The sequence below is a fragment of the Mytilus californianus genome, unplaced genomic scaffold (genome assembly GCF_021869535.1).
Source record: "Mytilus californianus isolate M0D057914Y unplaced genomic scaffold, xbMytCali1.0.p SCAF_1, whole genome shotgun sequence".
NCBI classification, from domain to species: Eukaryota; Metazoa; Mollusca; class Bivalvia; order Mytilida; family Mytilidae; genus Mytilus; species Mytilus californianus.
In genome coordinates, this window is record NW_026262581.1 from 10,007,504 (window position 1) to 10,029,290 (window position 21,787).

At 31.5% G+C, this 21,787-nt stretch overlaps 1 protein-coding gene across 1 annotated transcript; it reads right to left on the reverse strand.

The window, feature by feature from the left end:
* Window positions 1-1,537: 1,537 nt before the first annotated feature.
* LOC127699764 (PIH1 domain-containing protein 1-like) lies at window positions 1,538-20,734 on the reverse strand. Its single transcript, XM_052203088.1, has 10 exons — window positions 20,617-20,734; window positions 13,342-13,428; window positions 10,595-10,664; window positions 9,831-9,898; window positions 7,524-7,785; window positions 6,228-6,327; window positions 5,265-5,345; window positions 4,500-4,587; window positions 4,074-4,217; window positions 1,538-1,752 (listed from the first exon to the last, which is right to left on the reverse strand). Exons 2-10 carry the CDS (start codon window positions 13,408-13,410, stop codon window positions 1,714-1,716), a joined length of 921 nt encoding a protein of 306 aa, XP_052059048.1. The 5' UTR covers window positions 13,411-13,428; window positions 20,617-20,734; the 3' UTR covers window positions 1,538-1,713.
* Window positions 20,735-21,787: the final 1,053 nt, after the last annotated feature.

Below are 21,787 nucleotides of genomic sequence, written 5' to 3' on the forward strand. Positions count from 1 at the left end.
AGGGTAACGTATCAATTGAGATGTACATTCTTCATACGATGGGGCAGAGGGTATGCTATTGCTGAGAAGAGAAAGTTGAAATCATCACGTGTCATAAATTCTAGTTTGAAACCGTCCTGTGGTGTCAATATCGAGAAAAAGATCAAAATATGGAGCAGACATTCTAGTTTCCGTAGTATCCTTTCATTTGGAGCTCACTAGGATATATGAGATTCAAGCATTCATTGAAATGTGGGTCATTGAGCGACAGGAAATCATCAATATATCTGAAAGTGAAATGTGAGACATATAATATACATCATATGTCTCTGCTAATACTCATCAAAATATAAAACCTCTATCTTAAAATATGTAGAAGCAGTTAACTAGGTAAACTAAGTCTTTGTATGTGGGATAGATGGAAGGACCAGTGGAATGATGGATGGAGAAACAGATATAAAGATGTAGAAAAAGACAGACAGGGGTAATACAGTAGGCTATTTCAAACATATTTTATTGAGGCAGATGGACAGATGTACAAACAGTAGCGAGACAGTAGAAGTTGAAAGCGGGTAGATCTTGCCATTCTGAATATTTCTATCAGTCGACTATTATTAGTGTTCAAAACAATGGAAAATTACTTGCATTTTACCATTTTACATGTGTTATATATATAGCCACAGCGACCATATTGATTAGTTGTTTGGCAGGGACAACAATCATGAACTTTAAGCAAAATATTGTTCAGACCAAACTTTGTTAAAAAAAAGTTAATGAGGAAGATCAATAAAGACAGACATCAAGTGACAGCAAAAGTTCACATGGAACACCTTGAAACTTCAAAAACCTAAGTGAGCAAGCTCAACTGTGAAAAGATTAATGAATCTCAATTGAGAAGGCCCTTAACACCCACACATAATTGGGATATTTTTAGAAGTCCCCAAGAGCCTGTGTCACTCACCTGGATCTGTATCCATTTTCCACTAGAAAATAGTTCATGATTAAGACTTCTTTTTGTTGATCTTACCTTGCTCACCATTTATGAAGTTTACAGTTTTCTACTGTAGTTTTTTGTAAAAAATGCAAACAAATGGGTAAAAACACAATTAAAGGGCAATAACTCTTACAAGGAGTCAACTGACAATTCAGCTATGCTGAATATTAATTTCAGATCTTGTCCTACTGATCATGTTCGCGGTTTACAGTCTTTCTTATTATATCATTGTTTTGCATAATGTGCAAAAATTGGGTAAAAAAATCATCATTAAAGGGCAATAACTTCTATGTGGATTAGACTAACAGTTTCTGTCATTTTGATATACATTGTATTTGTTCTGCTCATTATTTTTGCTTTTTATATTTTTTCTTTATAGATTTCCCAAAAAATGCACCTACAGATCCTAATATAGTTATTTTTTTCAGATACAGACTGATGCAAACATCTTTCAATCAAAGCCATCTTTATTTTTTTGCATCCAAGGATTATGTGGTAAATGTTGCAGAAGAGTCATTCAAATGTGTCTAAAGTGATTGTTTTAATACAGAAAGGCAAAAACAATAACACTGAATGTCAATTTATTTTTCAATGTAACATTATCACATTTTATACAAAATACATTTCAGTCTCCCTCAAAATCCATAACAGAAAAAGCTAGAGCAAAGTGTGCTGTCCTAGTTGGCCTTTTTCGTCCATGGCTTCATTCATAAACTTAAGGTTCTGCTATCTGGCTACTGTCAGCTTAAAGGCTGGACTGGCATAGTCATGGTTAATATCTATCAATAGAATAAAAGATTATTAGAAAAATCTTAAACAGAAGAATAAAAAGCAAAATCTTATCAATATTCTAACAAAAAATGGACAAAAGACTCAAATGGCAAGATTGAATGGAATGTTTCTAAAATTATGGAGCATGGTCTATAAGGAACATTTAGATCTATGCGAAAAATAAAATGTAAATGAAAAATAAATAATTTCTAAAGGCTTGTCAAATGGGGAAAAAGTCTCAAACAATTCCATAATAGCAGATTCAAAACTCCAATATATGTGCAATTTTTGTCTGGGAGGTTTTGAGAATTTAGGTTGAAAACTGTAGGTAAAGCTGATTATACAAAACAGGTCCCATCTTCTGTTAACTTTGCTGAAAAAAATTTACAATCATGAAAATGTAAAAATGGACCTCAAACAATTCCTTAATAAAAGGTGAACAATTTCAATATGTATGCAATCTATTTGTGACAGGTTTCATGGATTTTGATTGAAAACTGCAGGAGAAAAGATTGCACAAATTGTATACCCTCTTTTGAAAATTTTCCTGAAGTTCCTCAAACAATTCCATAGTATGTGTACAGCTTCAACATGAGTGCAATCTGTCTGTGAAGTTACATAGATCTGGATTGAAAACTGTAGGAGGACCTTATTTCACAAAATGGGTGACAACCTTTCAATGCCCAACATCCTATAAGCAGGTGTGCAACCAAGCCAATAGGAAACATGTCACAACAAAACAAGAATGTGTCCATAGTACACGGATGCCCCACTCGCACTATCATTTTCTATGTTCAGTGGACCATGAAATTGGGGTCAAAACTCTAATTTGGCATTAAAATTAGAAAGATCATATTGTAGGGAACATGTGTACTAAGTTTCAAGTTGATTGGACTTCAACATCATCAAAAACTACCTTGACCAAAAACTTTAACCTGACTTGACCAAAAACTTTAACCTGAAGCGACCAAATCTTTAACCTGAAGCTGGACAGTATCATTTTCTATGTTCAGTGGACCGTGAAATTGGGGTCAAACCTCTAATTTGGCATTAAATTAGAAAGATCATATCATAGGGAACATGTGTACTAAGTTTCAAGTTGATTGGACTTCAACTTCATCTAAAACTACCTTGACCAAAAACTTTAACCTGAAGCAGGACAGAAGGACAGATGAACAAACGGACGGACGAACGAATGGACGCACAGACCGAAAAACATAATGCCCCTAGGTGGGGTATAAAAATTATAGTGTTTATTAAAATATTTTTTAGTTTTACAACAATCTAACTATTAACCATTTACATCAAGTATTAAAAAAAACAAAAATTGTAATAATCATAATATTGATAAAAGCAAGAAAAAAAAAGACAGAAAATACATGCTGCAATTCAACAATGAAAACACTCTTGTTTGGTTCCTTTTGATCTTTTTCACGCAATATTCACTGCCCATGTCTTGTAACTATCAATTTCAACTAGCATAAGTTTCACTAATATTATTACCTGACATAAGTTCAAAAGAGAGTGAAGAATACAGAGATTTATTGTGAAAGTATGATTCTCTTATGGTTGTGGCCTGTTATATATTTCTAGCATGCAGAGATATTTCTCGTATCACACTGTATTGAGTGTGATACGAATAATGCGGTAATTTGATTGGCTTATCCAGCATCATGAGATGATATTGCAATTTTTCTATTGGCTATTCGTTAGGTCATTGATGACTTGTAAAGGTTAAAACCATGTGCATTTCTTCTATGGCAACAGAAATATGTGATATTTTCAATAATATACAAAATACTCGCACTTTTCACTTGAAAATGTTCTTTTCTTCAAATTTTATTACATTCTGAAGCGTAAAAAAACTTTTAAAATGTCTGTTAAAGTTTGACATCAGAAAAAGACATATGACGTCATTCTGGTATGTGCAAAAGAATAGATCAACAATTTTTTATTTAACACAATGAGAATGTTTACCATATAAGAGAAAAAGGTTTAACAACTTGTTAAAATTAGATATCCCTTGATATTAACCCTTGCTATTTAATTCAAATAGTAGTAATAAGCACACCACAGGCTTGTTTATTATTATATTGAAATTAATTGGTAACTTGAGTTGATAGCAAGTAATATCCAATTCTCACTCGTTATGAAACCTATAATTCAATGTGCATGAATTTAAAATAAAGTGGCTTTTTGCAGCCTTAATATACTCTGTTAACTTCTTCACTCTTTAATCAAGAAATGTTTTTGTTCATACATTTGGGTTGGTGTATCAGTGTTGGGTACCTTTCAACTCCTTTTACACTTAAACATGCATAAGACTTACTCTAGTTTTCTTATTAAACTGAGCCCCACATTCCTCCTGTATTAAGTTGTATGGTAGGTATATATCTAGGTAATATACATTAGATCTGGTCTGAAGGAAGATTCTATCCTCTCCTATATCTAACTCTAATGAGGTGGTTAATTTCTGAAATATAATAATTTTTTAATTTATCTAATGAGGCCATACAGTGTTTTCATTTCCTTTTAAAAAAGCATTGATATAGATATAATAAGTGATCGATAGCTCACATCTTTTTAATTACGCCTTACAATATCAAAAGATTACTTTCATATAAACATAAAAATCAGTTTCTAATACCATTATTTAATGTCAGTCTGAAAAAATATGTTAGAGTATGCTAAAACTGAGACTTTTCCAGAAAAAAGCTACTTCTAAAGAAACTATTGTACTATGATTTATACTTACAACTTTTGGAAGATTGATTTCTGCTACTAAAAATTCAGGATGACCAACTGGAGGCTCTTGTATAATTCTAAACAGTGGTTCCTCTCCTCTGTAAAATACAACTCATATACATTTAAGGAAATTTCTTGATTGGAGGAAATGTTTTTTCTCGAAAATTGGCAATGTTTTTCTATACTATTAAAAAAATTAAGTTCTAATAAAACTTACCTAAATCAAACTTAAACACAACTTGCAATTTTTTTGTGTCAGGTAAAGAAACAATCAAATAGTTAATAGTGATGCAAATGAAGCTTGACCATGTTTGTTAAAATTATTCTTAACTTTTTATCCTTGAGATATAGGTTCAACAAGTTATCAGACTCTAACCTGTAATGTCATATAAATCTGTGTTGCCTGTAATCAACATCAATATTCTGATATGTCAATACATTAATTTAAGCTTGTTTCAAAGTAGTTTTGTGTATTGTTGTTTGTCTTTTTGTTGTTTTTTCTTTTTGCCATGGCATTGTCAGTTTGTTTTAGACTTATGAGTTTGAATGTCCCTTTGGTATCTTTTGCCTCTCTTTCACAATGCTCTTATTTCAATGGCTAAAACTTTTCTGAAGTTTTTAGTTCAGATTCTTAGAAAATTTTTCCAATCTTCAACAAAAAAAAATGCAACCTATATTAGACATCTGTTTCTGACAGTCAAATTTTATGTTTTCTTTTAAAAAACAACAAAATCAAGCAAATATGATTTTTCAGTCAATAATATGTAGAGTGTACCTAGCTCTAAGTTCTTCTTTTGTTGGTGGCTTTTTCTCTACTTCTTGTATAAGAGGATTACCAATACTACCATGTGGGGATCTGTAAAATAAACATTTAATTCATTCAGATTACATTGTACAGATGGCAATAACTACTTCAATACATATAAATATAATTCTGCAAAATTTAAATTCAATAATAATAGTAAACATGTGATGACAAAATATATAAAAATATCTGACAAATACAAAACCAACAAGTTCTGACCTTTAGAACACTTATGATGTCATTATGACATATGACATCATAATTGTGCACTCTTACGACAAAATCATAATTTTGACTACTATTTTGGCTAAATTGTAATAGTTTTTGCTTCAAACGACATTGACCACATCCATCAGATCTTTATACATCTTTGTATAACAAATTTATTTTGGTCGAAGGGTGTGGCCAATGTTTTTTAGATGGAAATGCATTAAAACAGGCAATCTGGCTTAAATCCTGTAAAATATCCTACTTTTGAAGGCAGAAGCTGTCAAAATTGTTCAACAGCAAACAGAAAAAGGTTCTCCTATATCCAACTTTGCATATTTAAGATTATAATTATAGATTTTTGCTTATGATATGACAAAGTTCAATTTTTAGGGCCAAATTGAGGCCTTCATGGCCCCATTCCTTCGACACAAGTTTTATTTTTACTTTGTATATTAACATCTTTGTTCTGAGACTCTAAAGGATAGTTATCTCATTTGAAACATACCACATCTCCTCATTTCATTAAAAAAAGCCTGAAAAAAAGCAAACAACAAAATATTTCTAACATTCCAAAAACTTAAAAAATCAATTTGGCTCTAGTTGATTGATTTTAAAGGGGAAAAAATTGGAAAGACACAAAATGTGCTTTTTAATGATTCCCTACTAACATCTAGAATACAAAAACATTTCATCAAGTACTATTTATTTCTGTTAACAACATACCCATATTCATCCATATCCATTATAACTGGTTTGGACTGTTTTCTCACATTATGTTCCTGTAAAGTACCGATTGATTTTCTGTTCTTTAAAATAATCCATTCTAAAAAAAAAGACAATAATCCAAACATACAATTCCTCCTTCTTCTCTTTCACTCTTTATTTTCATCATATGAACTTAAACAATCTAAAAAGGTGTTTCTTACAAAATATGTCCCCATAAGAGTAAATAACAAACAGTCAAAACTGAACTTAAAACTTTATAATCCATGATTTTTAGTACCAGTAGTAATTTTAACAGATCTAGTCTTAAAATTCTAAAAACAGAATTGCAACTTCATACATTAGAAAGTGAATGTCAAATTGTTCATGACCTGTATTTCAAATTTCAAAATATCAAATGACACTGGTGAGTGGTCGAGGGATAATACCATGGCCTATATGGAAAAGGACATGTTATAATCTATTTATCACATATTATACAAATGCATAAAAAAGTAGAAAGAATTTTATTATTCTGTTTGACAAGAACATATATTTTTTTTTCCTCCACTTCATTATTACAAACCTCCCGAACAGTTCAAAACTATAGTCTTTGAATACCATTATGTCAATGTCAGATTTTCTTTTAATATTAGTATTCTTAATTTCTTTACCAATTTCTGCTGTCATTTTAATCAACGTTCCTCATACGTCATTGTTGTTAGGAACGCTTATAACGTTATAACAGGGCACAATAACCGGTTATTTGTCCCGAGCAGAAATATGGCTAGGGCAAATCTGTGGTTATGTATATGCGAAACCTAATGTTTTCATAACAAATATGTGATAATACTGTATAATGCGTAGATTATTCGAATTGTTCTTTTAATTCAATATTTTCTGACAAAATAACAAAAACTGTGATGTGCCAAAAACAGGTGTAGTATTTATTATTTAGAACAGTTAGTGATTATAGCGTACTCTAGAATCAGTATCAGAATTCTTCACTGTCGGTCTTTAGTTCAGTGTTGTGATTGCTTCTGAATAGCAATGTCTTTGTATATATACTACTGTAAACATACACCTAATTGTTTTTTTGGAAATCTGTGACACTTGACTCAAAATTAAGGGACACTTGACCTATTGACCTCATAAAGGAATCACATTTTGCATTGTAGAATTAGACATTTCTGCTTTTGACATTAAACAATTAAGGTTGGTTGTGATGTTCAGCATGGTAGACAAATAGTGATGTTTGTTTTTAAAAAAAAACCATTACTAACCAAGGACAACCAGTACAAGTGCATTAAAACTTACTTCTGTCAATTGTTGTTTTGTATTTGTCTTCTATACCCTCCATTGAAACACTTAAGAAAAAAGCCTTGAACACTTCACTGGTCTTCATTTTCTCTAAGAATTGTGTGTTAACAACAATATCATATACAGTACATCCACTACCACTTTTGTCTGTCTCAGCATGTGGTTCTCCTAAACTCATGGGAACTCGGAAACTAAAAGGATCATCTGAGTCTAACAGTTTTAATAACTCATCTTCTGTGATGTCTTTTGGCTTAGGAACCTTTCAATTTAAAGAATATTGAAGTATTTAAATTGAGAATATCAAATTAACCATTAAATAACAATATTAGAATTATAATGAGAACATTTGCTTGGAAGTAGTTAGAGCTGTGTGATAATTCATAAAAATTTTAGATTTCTAAATACTTTTATCAAACAAAAATTTATTTTATATATTACAAAATAAAATAAAGTACTTGGTACAGTAATACTTACAATGTGTTTTTTGTTGTTTTTTTTTGTTATTCCATTTTTGATTTTTAAAGATTTTTTGTGTGATGATATTCAACACTTTTTAGTGTTTTGTTTTCCATCTATTTATCGGTATTGTTACACAATCTTCTAGACTCATATATATATATATATATATATATATATAGTGATGTATGCCTGTTGTGATTCCTTGACCTATCAACAAGGATCGCAAGGTTGACCTTTGTTCATAGCACTCTATCCATATGACATTGTAATGTTTCTTATTATAACTTATCTTCACTTCAGATTTACTTTTATTCTAGCCTTACCGTAAGCATTTTATTACTATAAGAATCATGAATAAATATTAAAATTCACCTAGTCATTGCTGTGACCTTGCTATACTTTATAAAACTCTAAAAGATGACAGTTTAAGTAACGCTATATTTATCAGGATTTATCAAGGCATCATGAGTTTTCGTTTCAATTTTTTTGTCTTACTTTATTAGGATAAATATCTAGATCTGAAGTATTTTAGCTCTTGCTAAACTGGTTACAAACAAACCAAAGAATATTTCAATTCATGGGTATAAGCATTTTTTCAAAATTGACTGAATTTACTGAAATTTACATACAAGTATAAATTCATAGTAGTCAAGATAAAAAAAACAGCAGAAGAAAATAATGTGGTAAACTCTAGAACAGAAAATGTATTTTTAGAACAATATAGATGAAGAGCACCCCAGAGGTTTTGTGTGATTAATTCATACAGGCAGGTGTTTACAAATTTTCCGTAATGATTACTCATCTGTCTCATATAAACTAATATAATAACATTTATCCTATTATTTTAGCAATTGCTGAAGTTTACTAAATTGAACATACCTAATTAATAACAGATATGAATAAAAGCACATGTTGAATATACATTGATGAGAAAGCAACATAAATACACAAAAAAAAGATCTAGTCAACATACTGGAATGTAACTAATTTTACCAACACTACTGGTGCAATATCTAAAGCAAGAACTGCTTACCGTTCTAGAGCACAAAAGTTCAGGCGATTTTTGGTGGTGTTCATGTTGCTCAGACTTTAGTTTTCTATGTAATGTTTTATTATCGTTGCTTGTCCTTTCCTCGTTTTTTTTTTTTTTTTTTTTTTTTTTTTAGGATTTATGATTTTACATTGCCCCTTGATTAAGAAATAATTCATGGGGCTTGAATTTATTGTGATTTTACCACGGGTTGGCCCTTTATGCTAAATATTTTACCACAAGCGACAGCGAAGGATAAAATATCAGCATAAAGGGCCAACCCATGGTAAAAGTAATATAAATTCAAGCCCACATGAATTATTTCTATTCTTATAGGACAATGACAGCAATTCTTTGGGATTGAAGCGCTCTATGTGAAGGGAAATGTTTGCTGTTCCCATAATTGATCACACTATTCCATAATTGATCACACTATTCCATAATTGATCACACTATTAATATTGCGTAAACGGCAAAGAAAATTAAATAAGTGACATTCTTAAACGATATACAATAACATACTGAGACAGATTTGGATGAATGTAATTGACTATCTTACTTTCATTTAAGAAGATATGGACATTATATAAATTCTTACCATCTTTGTTTACGTTTTCATGTTTTGACGACTTTCCCATTCGTGCATTTTCCCGTAAAATCCTTACATTCTTACGTCATCGTTCAATGACTTCATTTACACCATCTGACGTGAGGTAAATCATTCATAAAAAGCATACGATGTGGGAGTAGGATTGGAACAGCCCAAACAAATCATGATTTATTATGGTAATGGTATAAAAAAAGTCTTGACTTACATTATCACAATGACACACATTGATGAAGATTTTCTGTCCAGAGTCATTTTTTGTCTTCACACAAAAACCTGGCAAATCATATAAAACAAGATGTAACTTGTAAAATATATTGCACAAAAGATATACATTTGTTATATTAAAGCCAAACACATTTAATGTGGTCTGTAATAATTTATGCAATATGAAATGTTTCTTGTACTTATGTAAGATTAATCAACAATCTACTTATAGTCAAAACAAAACAGTCTAAAAAAGTCTGTATTTGAAGAAATGTTATAAGTTATCTTCCTGATTATAATCCGAAAAACTCCAAACCAACTATTATTTTTGTGAGGTTGAACAGTCATAGGGACATATCAGGATTGTGGTAAAACTAATAAACTTTCACATGAAAATAAAACTTAAATGGTTTTTTATGCTTAAATTTCCGATGAGATTCCTTTTTTATGCTTTTGAAATCAGACTTAACCTAGCTCTTGTGGTTTTTGCGGTAAAAAAGGGTTGAAAGGAAATTTGCCCATAATGTTCACTTTTTTAATCAAGTCAAATTTGGATGCAGATACTTCTTTGTCCACCACATTACTATATTTGCAGTTGCTTTTATTATAAATTTTCTAAAACTTTTCCTTGACATGCTATGGTCACAGTATTCTGCACAAGGCAAGCCCTTTATTATTTACATGTACTCTAATGCATAAAAAAAAACTCTTGGAGTGTAAAATAATTTTTGAATGATATCCACATATCTAATATAACTGTATTACCAGGTGATGGTACAACTGTTACATATGGAACTCCACCATAAGAAGGTCCAGTATCACTTTGTTCTTTATTCTGAAAAAATAACACTTATTATGTAGATACTTGTTAGAAGTATTTCATCAATACATTGTATTCAAAGTGCTTGAAAGCACTGAAGAGTAAAGATTGCTTTCATTTTGTAATGTGAACTTAAAATCGAACACTGCATTGTTTAAACAATTGAACACAATTAGGCAATATTTGAATAGGAATTATCTTTCTTTGTCCATAATTGCAGTTGTAATTTTCAATAAAATAGTTTTCTTGACAAGTATGGTCTAAACATTCTCATTAATATTTTGAACCTGCCAGATTTTCTCTATCTCTTATAATCTTTGAGGTATATGCATTAGCCAAAAACTGCAGCTTGACCCAAGTATTCCATATATTTAGCAACAGCATCCATGTTTCTAGTGAATCAAAACCTCAGAGATACCCCAAGGTGCATTCACACAAAGTTTGTTTTAAAACTGTTCATTACAGTACAATTTTTTTTTTACAAATGAGTGGTTTCAGAGAAGATTTTTTAAAAATTTAAACCCATGGAAGACATTACAGTGGCAACAACTCCAAATGGGTTTTATGAAATTTTCAAAGGCAGGTATATCTTGTTATGCTTATCATTTTTTGCATTATAATTCAAATCTTGCTACTACAGTTTTTTTGAGATAATGCCTAAAAACTTAAAAAACAGAATTTGCTAAAATTGCTAAAATTTACATAACTCCTTAATACATGTAGGTAGATCATTTTTTTTAGGTAGATATATTTTGTTTTGACAATTATTTTTGCAATAATAATTTTCCTCCAACTAATGTTCAATAGTTTTCAAGATAATTGGCAATTTCTGCAATTTACATTTTCATCTAGCAGCTATAGGTTTTCATATAAAAGCAAAAAAACTGCATAATTAACTAAAAACAACTTTTCAAGGGCAATAACTGCTAAATTGGTGTTTGTATTTTCTGAAAATTTCAAGATCATTTTTATTCTGTCAGTGTTCCTGTAATTGCTTTTGTTTATGAAAATATCAGCCAAAAATAAACAGTTTTACCCAGGTACTATGTTCTATTCTTAGCACCAACTTTCATGTTTGTTGACATATCAAAATCTCTGACATATTTATAAACAAGATACTCCAAAGAACATTAACACAAATTTTGGTATTAATTGGTTCAAAAAAGATTTTTGAAAATGTTAACAAGTGATGGCAATAGCTCAAATGGACTTTCTGTCTAGGAGAGCTAAAATCGCTATTTCGTCTGTATTATGCCTACAAGGTTATAACAGAGATTATTTTCTAGTCACCATATGAAAGAAATGTTGGTGATTCTAATTATAAAAAAAAAGTCCAATAAAGATTGCACAACCATTACAAATGTTAGTCTAAATTGTGTTGACAAGGTGGGGATTACTTGCAGATTAACACAGACAGATTAGCAGATATGATTCTTTACTACATTCCCTTTCCATATATGTTACAAGGTGATAATATTAATGAAAAGGAAGTTTTCCATTTCATCTACATGGTCATCACAAATAATTGTTCATGATTTGTTTATATTTATTGTTTATAACAAAATCTGTCTAATGTCCACAATGGTATAATGATATAAGAAAATACTATTCAAATCCTTATGAATAAAATGCTCCGCTGGGCGCAGCTTGATACGACCGCAGAGGTCGAACCCTGAACAGTTGGGGCAAGTATGGACACAACATTCAAGCTTGATACAGCACTGAATTTGGATTGTGATTAAATATTTGACACAGCATAGGTTTCTGACACAGAATGAATGTGGTCTAAGAACTTAAAATTTTTTAATTTACCTATTCAAACCATATCATTATTATTTGCTTTTATATATAAATCAGAAATAACCAATTTTAAATGGAAAATTTTAAAGAAAAAAAAAAAGGAAAAAAAAATCCCAACCCCCAAATTTTTTGAACCTCCTTATGATTCATCACCCCATAACTCAGTCCCAGCCTTCCCTTGCAGTACAATTTCAGAGAGATCCATACACTTGAACACAAGTTATTGTCTGGAAACTAGAAAAATGCTTATTTTTGGACCCTATTTGGCCCATTATTCCTAAACGTTTTGGGCAATTTCCCCCTAAACTCAATTCCAGCTTTCCCTTTGTGATATGGAACCTTGTAGTACAATTTCAGAAAGATCCATACACTTACACACAAGTTATTGACATGAAACTAGAAAAATGCTTGTTTTTTGCCCCTTTTTTGGCCACTAATTTCTAAAATTTTGAGGCAATATCCCCCAAAATCAATCCCAGCATTTCCTTTGTGATATGAAACCTTGTGGTACAATGTCAGAGAGATCCATACACTAACACACAAGTTATGTCTGGAAGTTACAAAAATGCTTATTTTTGGCCCTTTTTTGGCCCCTAACTCCTTAACTGTTGGTACCATAACCCCCAAAATCAATCCCAACCTTCCTTTTGTGGTATTAAGCCTTATGGTAAAATTTCATAGAGATCCATTCACTTAAACTAAAGTTAGAGTGCGAAAACCAATGTGTCTTCGGACGACGACACCAACGTCATACCAATATATGACCGCAAAATTTTTTGGGGTCGTATAATAAATGGCAAAGGGGCTTTAGGCTACCTTCTTTTTATTTCCTTAAACATTTACCTTTTAAAAATGTGCATTTAGGTACTTTAATAACAAGTAGAGAACTTACTGTATCTAACATCAACTTGCTCAAAAATGCATTGGCAGCATCTTCATCTGTCATTTCTGGATTTAACATTTTTACTTGATTTCAGCCCTGAAATATACATTATATTTGTACTGTATACACATGTTAAACTGTAACATAATCATAAAACAAGAGTAAAAAACTAGAGGCTCTCAAGAGCCTGTGTCACTCACCTGTATTTACTGATGCTTTGGAAATCATGTAAAATAAGGTTAAAATCATAATTAATAATATTAGATATTAGATATTATAATGATATCTAAGATAATAACAAAAAACTGCAAAATTTCTGTAAACTTACTAACTCAGGGGCAGCAACCCAACAACGAGTTGTCAGATTCGTCTGAAAATTTCAGGGCAGATAAATCTAAATCTGATGAACATTTTTGCCACCTGTCAGATTTGCTCTAAATGCTTTAGTTTCAGAGATGTAAACCAAAAACTGCATTTTACCCCTATGTTCTATTTTCAACCATGTCGTCCATGATGGTAGGAAGGCGGTGTCATTGGACAAATTTTTTAAACTAGATAACCTAATAATGATTATGGCCAAGTATGGTTAAATTTGTATCAGTAGTTTCAGAGAAGAAGATTTTTGTAAAAGATTACAAAAATTTACGAAAAATTGTTAAAAATTGACTATAAAGGGCAATAACTCCTAAAGGGGTCGACTGCCAATTTTGGTCATGAGACTTATTTGTAGATCTTACTTTGCTGAACATTATTGCTGTTTACAGTTTATTTCTATCTATAATAATATTCAAGATAATAACCAATAAAATGCTTCGCTGGGGCGCAGCTTGATACGACCGCAGAGGTCGAACCCTGAACAGTTGGGGCAAGTATGGACACAACATTCAAGCTTGATACAGCTCTGAATTTGGATTGTTATTAAATATTTGAAACAGCATAGGTTTCTGACACAGAAAGAATGTGGTCTAAGAACTTGAATTTTTTTAATTCACCTATTATGGTCCAATGTCCAAAATCAAAATACATGGTTAGATTCAGCATATCAAAGAACCCCATATATTCAATTTTTGTTAAAATCAAACAAAGTTTAATTTTGGACCCCAACTTGGACAAACTTGAAAACTGGGCCCATAATCAAAAATCTAAACACATGTTTAGATTCAGCATATCAAAGAACCCCAAGAATTCAATTTTTGCTAAAATCAAACTAAGTTTAATTTTGGACCCTTTGGACCTTAATATAGACCAATTTAAAAACGGGACTTAAAATTAAAAATCTAAATACACGGTTAGATTTGGAATATCAAAGAACCCCAATAATTCAATTTTAGATGAAATCAAACAAAGTTTAATTTTGGACCCTTTTGACCTCAATATGAATCAATTTGATAGCGGGGCCCACAAATAAAAAATCTAAATTCATGGTTAGATTCAGCATATCAAAGAACCCCATATATTCAATTTTTGTTGAAATCAAAAAAAGTTTAATTTTGGACCCCAACTTGGACCAACTTGAAAACTGGGACCATAATCAAAAATCTACACACATGTTTAGATTCAGCATATCAAAGAACCCCAAGAATTCAATTTTTGTTAAAATCAAACTAAGTTTTATTTTGGACCCTTTGGACCTCAATGAAGACCAATTTAAAAAACGGGACCCAAATTAAACATCTAAAAACACAGTTAGATTTGGCATATCAAAGAACCCCAATAATTCAATTTTTGATGAAATCAAACAAAGTTTAATATTGGACCCTTTTGACCTCAATATGAACCAATTTGATAGCGGGGCCTACAAATAAAAAATCTAAATATATGGTTAGATTCAGCATATCAAAGAACCTCATATATTCAATTTTTGTTGAAATCAAACAAAGTTTAATTTTGGACCCCAATTTGGACCAACTTGAAAACTGGGCCCATAATCAAAAATCTAAATACATGTTTAGATTCAGCATATCAAAGAACCCCATATATTCAATTTTTGTTGAAATCAAACAAAGTTTAAATACTGGACCCTATCTTGGACCAACTTGAAAACTGGGCCCATAATCAAAAATCTAAACACATGTTTAGATTCAGCATATCAAAGAACCCCAAGAATTCAATTTTTGTTAAAATCAAACTAAGTTTAATTTTGGACCCTTTGGACCTTAATGTAGACCAATTTAAAAAACAGGACCCAAAATTAAAAAATCTAAATACACCGTTAGATTTGGAATATCAAAGAGCCCCAATAATTCAATTTTAGATGAAATCAAACAAAGTTTAATTTTGGACCCTTTTGACCTCAATATGAACCAATTTGATAACGGGGTCCACAAATAAAAAATCTAAATACATGGTTAGATTCAGCATATCAAAGAACCCCATATATTCAATTTTTGTTGAAATCAAACAAAGTTTAAATACTGGACCCTATCTTGGACCAACTTGAAAACTGGGCCAAAAATCAAAAATCTAAATACATGTTTAGATTCAGCATATCAAAGAACCTCATATATTCAATTTTTGCTAAAATCAAACAAAGTTTAATTTTGGACCCTTTGGACCTTAATGTAGACTATTTTGAAAACTGGACCCAAAATTAAAAATCTAAATACACTGTTAGATTGGGCATAACAAATAAATAAATGTGATCACAGATTTAACAAATCTAATGCGCCATACTGTGCAATTAAAGATTACTTCTTGAAATTTTTCAATATTTGAAATTTGAATAAAAAAAAATATTTGAAAAATAATTCTTTTTAATTTCTGAAATCTGAAATCTGAAATGAGAAAAAATTTCCAATGGAGTTGGCAACCATAATTACCCATTAAAATTTACCATAGTGCTAACTTAATCTATTTTATAATAGAATTAAAAATATAGTATCAAATCTTTCATATGGATTTTTTTGTAAAAAAGATGATGCAACATTTGCAGATATTTTTACTGGTCTTCCTTTATAAATATGCATTTCTTTAAACATAATTTAAAAGCAGTGTAAGGGAAGTAACCAAAACCTTGTATTTGGATTACCTCCCTTACACTGTTTTAAATTATCTTTATTGTTCATTAACCATTACTTTATACATAATTTAAAAGCAGTGTAAGGGAGATAATTTCAATGATGTATTTGATTTATCTCCCTTACACTGCTTTAAATTATGTTTTGTACTAAAGTATTTGTCCATTAACCAGGACAACCTTGTTTTTCCCCCTTTTTTGCCCCTAGTTCCTAAACGTTTGAGCCATAACCCCCCAAAGCAAATCCTAACTATCCCTTTGTGGTATGGAAACTTGTAGTATAATTTCAGAGAGATCCATACACCGTTCCACAGTTATTGTCTGGAAACTAGAAAATGCTTATTTTTGGCCCCTTTTTGGCCCCTAATTCCTTAACTGTTGGTACCATAACCCCCAAAATCAATCCCAACCTTCCTTTTGTGGTATTTAACCTTATGGTAAAATTTCAAAAAGATCCATTCACTTAAACTAAAGTTAGAGTGCGAAAACCAATGTGTCTTCGGACGACGACGCCGGACGACGACGACGCCAACGTCATACCAATATACGACCACAAAATTTTTTTGCGGTCGTATAAAAACTGCAAAATTTCCTTAAAATTACCAATTCAGGGGCAGCAACCCAACAACGAGTCGTCAGATTTGTCTGAAAAAATGGCAATTAGATCTTGACCTGATAATCAGTTTTACCCTATGTCAGATTTACTCTAAATGCTTTGGTTTCAGAGATAAAAGCCAAAATCTACATTTTACGCCTATGTTCTATTTTTAGCCATGGCGGCCATCTTGGTTGGTTGGCGGGGTCATCTGACACATTTTTTAAACTAGATACCCTAATGATGATTGTGGCCAAGTTTGGTTAAATTTGGCCCAGTGGTTTCAGAGAAGAAGGTTTTTGTAAAAGCTAACGACGACAGACGACGACGACGGTCGACGGACGCCAAGTGATGAGAAAAGCTCACTTGGCCCTTTCAGCCCAGGTGAGCTAAAAAAATCAAACATTACCCTTTATCCTGGTAACATGGCTATTTACACAAACTCATATAATATCCTTTATAGGCTTTATACATTAAGGGAAATTTGTGCTCGCTAGTTTACCAGACGCTATTGGGGAGAGGTTTTGGAAGAATTAATACTTGGACATGATAATTATGAAGCAATATTTCATGGCCAGTTCATTTTGATCACTTGATTGCTACAGAATACCAATAAGTTATTTTTTGTGTTCTTGTACAGTACATTAATATTGCAATCAGTAAAAAATAAATACATGTACTGGTAAGTGATATTGGTCTTTTAATTCCCAAGGTGATGTTTGCCCTCTATTTTAGATATGATGTTTGGGTGTTTCCAATCATAATGTACTTTTCCTGTATTCATTTTGTGAAAATTAGAGGAATTGCCAGTTATGTTATCTGATCCTGTTTCTTTTTTGGGATTTTGTTTTTTATGAATTTAAAGATGTTCTCTCTTTGCTGATGTTTATGTGGTCCATTGTTAGATATGCAAGGATGGCACTAGACTTTCCCAATGTATCTAATAGCAATTTTAAATTTCATCTGGAGGCAAAATATGGTTGCTGGCTTAATTTCTAGTGCCACTCTATATATAGCTATATTTATGCTTGACTATACATGTATATCATGTATATGTAACGGTAATTAAATTGATATCCAGGTTTATAATAATATAAGTTCTTCTATATTTTGTCTGCAAGCACATGCTGATAACCATCTGTTCAGGTTCATTTAGTTATGGCTTCCATTTCCTTTGATTATTAAAAAATTGAAATGTCCAGGATATACCCTAATTGTTGTGTAAACAACATAGCAACTGATTGACCAAAACATACACCTGTTGATCATCAGATCAATTGTTGTTATGACCCATTAGAGGATATTGTTGTTATGATCCATTAGAGGCAATAGTTGTTATGATCCATTAGAGGCAATTGTTGTTATGACCCATTAGAGGCAATTGTTGTTATGACCCATTAGAGGCAATTGTCGTTATGACCCATTAGAGGCAATTGTCGTTATGACCCATTAGAGGCAATTGTCGTTATGACCCATTAGAGGCAATTGTCGTTATGACCCATTAGAGGCAATTGTCGTTAAGACCCATTAGAGGCAATTGAAAATTTATACCATAAACTCAAAGGAAATACTAGTTTTATATTTTAACCTTTAAAATTTAATACAATAGGTATTAGAATAAATATTTATGTTGCTTAATTACGTTTTATAACAAAATTAATAGTTTTAGAGTTCTACTAACACAAATGTATGTGGGTTAAAAGGTGTCAATTACAAAATACAGATTAATGTAAAACAAGGAATTATTTGAATCTGGAATAATTCTGGAAAATTGATAAGAAATGTATGATTAAAACTAACCCAACTAAATAGGGTTAGCCATGCATGCATGGCTAATGTTAATTTAACTTTCACTGATATTTCAGTATGAACTAACTCACCGCCCTTAGCCATGCATGCATGCATGGCTACCCTCCTAAATTGGGTTAGTTTTCATCATACATTTCTTATCAATTTTACCAGAATTCAAAATTATTCCAGATTCAAATAATTCCTTGTTGTAAACAAATCTTAAAGTTGTGTAGTACATGTACTTGTTATTCAAGTTAGAAAGGTTTTTCCAAGGGTTAATGTTAAGCATCAGCAAACCTTTATTATAAATTTTTTATCAGCATATCTCATATGCATGATTGAACTTTTAAATATGAAGACCTAACAAAATGTGAAACATGAATGAAAATAATGATGATAATTGTCACAATTTTATTGTTGGCAGTGTCTGCGCGTCCCCGCATGCGGGTACGAATAGTCAAATTGCCATTCATAGGCTATGCGTACCCACATCCAGTTTTATAATAAAATGCCATCGGATCGGGAATGAAACGTGAAATATATACGGAAATTATCGATAATATGGGGATACCCATATGAGATTTAAAAATAATCTTTTAGCAAGATGTAATTTAAAACCAGAAACTGAAATTTTAAAATATCTTAAAAGACTAAAATTAAAGCTTGGGTGTCTATATAAAAATTAGCAAGAAATAATGTCAAAAGATTCATGTAACTAATTAAGATTTGGAACACATTTTACATATCCAATATGATTGTTTTGGCACAAATTTCAACCCTGCACATTTCAAATGTTGCCAGTCCAAACAACAATCACAGGCCAAAGAGTCCTGATCGTGTAGGTTTTTTTACATTTGATACATATCCATTCACATGATTCTCTTCTTTCGTTGATCCAAATTTTAAGTTGCTTCCACACTTCAGAGGTAAAATATTTTTTTGAGGCGCTGAAGGTTTACATTTTCGTCAAATATTTTGTTATTTATTAACGAAGCATCTAGTAGATTATTCACTTACCTATATATAAATATTTATAAAAATTCTGAGTAGTTTTATCAGAGACATATGTGTATATTATATGTCTCTGGTTTTATCGTTTCATTCCGATCCGATGGCATTTTATTATAAAACCGGATGTGGGTACGCGTAGCCCATGTATGGCAATTTGATTATTCGTACCCGCATGCGGGTACGCGCAGACACTGCCTTTATTGTTCTGGTCCTACCTTGAATAAATTAAACCGTACATGATTTATAAAAATACAGAAATATATGTCATGTATGTTGGTTTATATAATTATTATTATATGAACATTTAATATTTCCTTTCAATGTGAAAGTGTTTTTCAAAATCATAGTGTATTGCTTTGTGTATGTAAATGTCATTCTCCCCATCCTAAGAATTTAATTGGAGCAATAAATATTCCTATTTGAATAAGGAATTTATTTAAAGCAAAAACAAATGCTGGTTTTTTATTGAATCTTTGGTTATCTGGTTCTGTTTCATGTATTTCTTTATCATGTTTTCAATATATTCCAAGTAAGCATTCAACACCTATTTCTTTATGTGTGTTTTGATTTGTTGGAATTGATATGGGTGAATTTTTTACTTTTTTTTCTAGTTTTTCCTTTTTTATAAGTTTTTTAGAGTTAAAATCCATCCATGGTAGGCGAGTCGAATTAACTACCATCATAGTATGTATGTGCTTATGAATATTTTCTATTGGTTGTGTCTTGAACAGTTGAAGTAAGTCCAAATATTTTCTATACAATGTATATCTATAGTTCTGATGCAGTGATGGTGTTCTTTCATGTGTATGTTTGTAACAGATCCGCATCTGAAAGAGATATCTCAATGCCTTTAAACCATATGTATATTTACACAGCAGTCTTTAATCTGAGTTCTTCCTCTGTACTGTCTTAACTTGTTAATTAAACCCTTAAAGTAGAAAAAGGTATGGAAATTTCGCGATGTTGTCAAACAAACTTCATGTAATATCCGCAACAAAGTCGGGCGCTTATTTTTACAAGTCTAATGAGATTGTTCCTTCTCGGGATCATTGAAGATACCACTATGAAAACTAAAGTTTAGTCAATAACAAACCACAACCAATCTTAAAATTGATGCGAACTGATGGCCGAAGGAATACGTTTAATTATGCATATGAAAACTAAAAAAAAATGTTAAAGAATAATGATTAATTTGCATGGCGGTTTCTTTAAATCGCATCAGGAACATATATATATACTGTTCCCAGATCGCATTAAAAAAACTTCGCATTATATCCGAAAAAAAGAAATCCTGTAAACGTATGCATAGCATTAATTACAAATTGTATGGGACCCATATACAACTAACAACATCAACCAAAAAGGATCCAGCAAAGAGCAGCACGATTCATCACAGGGGATTACAAATCTAGAGAAGAAGGATCGGTCACCAAAATGCTTACCGTACTGGAACTAGAAAACCTGCAGTCCAGAAGAACAAGCCAAAGACTGGTATTTCTGTACAAAGTGGTTGAGGGTTTGCTCCCAGCTATCAAACCTGACGAATTTTTGGTAAAGAGCAAAACCAAAAGGATTATCAAGCCGAAACGCTTTGTAGACTTTTAAAGTACTAACATAGTAAACAACTCAGTTAAGAACGATTCAAAGGCAATATTGGAAAGTACTAACATAGTAAACAACTCAGTTAAGAACGATTCAAAGGCAATATTGAAACAACAAACTACAAAACTGAGCAATTTAAGAACTCATTCTTCGTTAAGACTGTGATTCATTGGAACCAACCGAAAGAAGACATGGTGTGCGCCAAGTCAGTTGAGAGCTTCAAAACAGCTCTCCAACGCCGTCCATAGGCGCTCTCTCCCCCGTCGAGTTAAAGCAGAATTGGTACATTCGACGTAACGATACAGATACAAATACAAAGATCCGAACGTCATTTGGAACGACGTAAAATTATCTTTTCATTTGGAAGATCGTGTAACGCTCGATGATAGCATTACCGTTCGCAACATCTGTGTCTCCCGAACGGAAAACGTAAAAAAAAA

Bases quoted from the DNA above. Each gene is read 5' to 3' on its own strand.
- LOC127699764 (XM_052203088.1), bottom strand. From the start codon at position 13,410: ATGTTAAATCCAGAAATGACAGATGAAGATGCTGCCAATGCATTTTTG. The intron at 10,665-13,341 runs GTAAGTTCTCTA...TTATTTTTTCAG, and splicing joins GCAAGTTGATGTTAGATACA to AATAAAGAACAAAGTGATAC. The intron at 5,346-6,227 runs GTATGTTGTTAA...TTTATTTTACAG, and splicing joins ATGGATATGGATGAATATGG to ATCCCCACATGGTAGTATTG.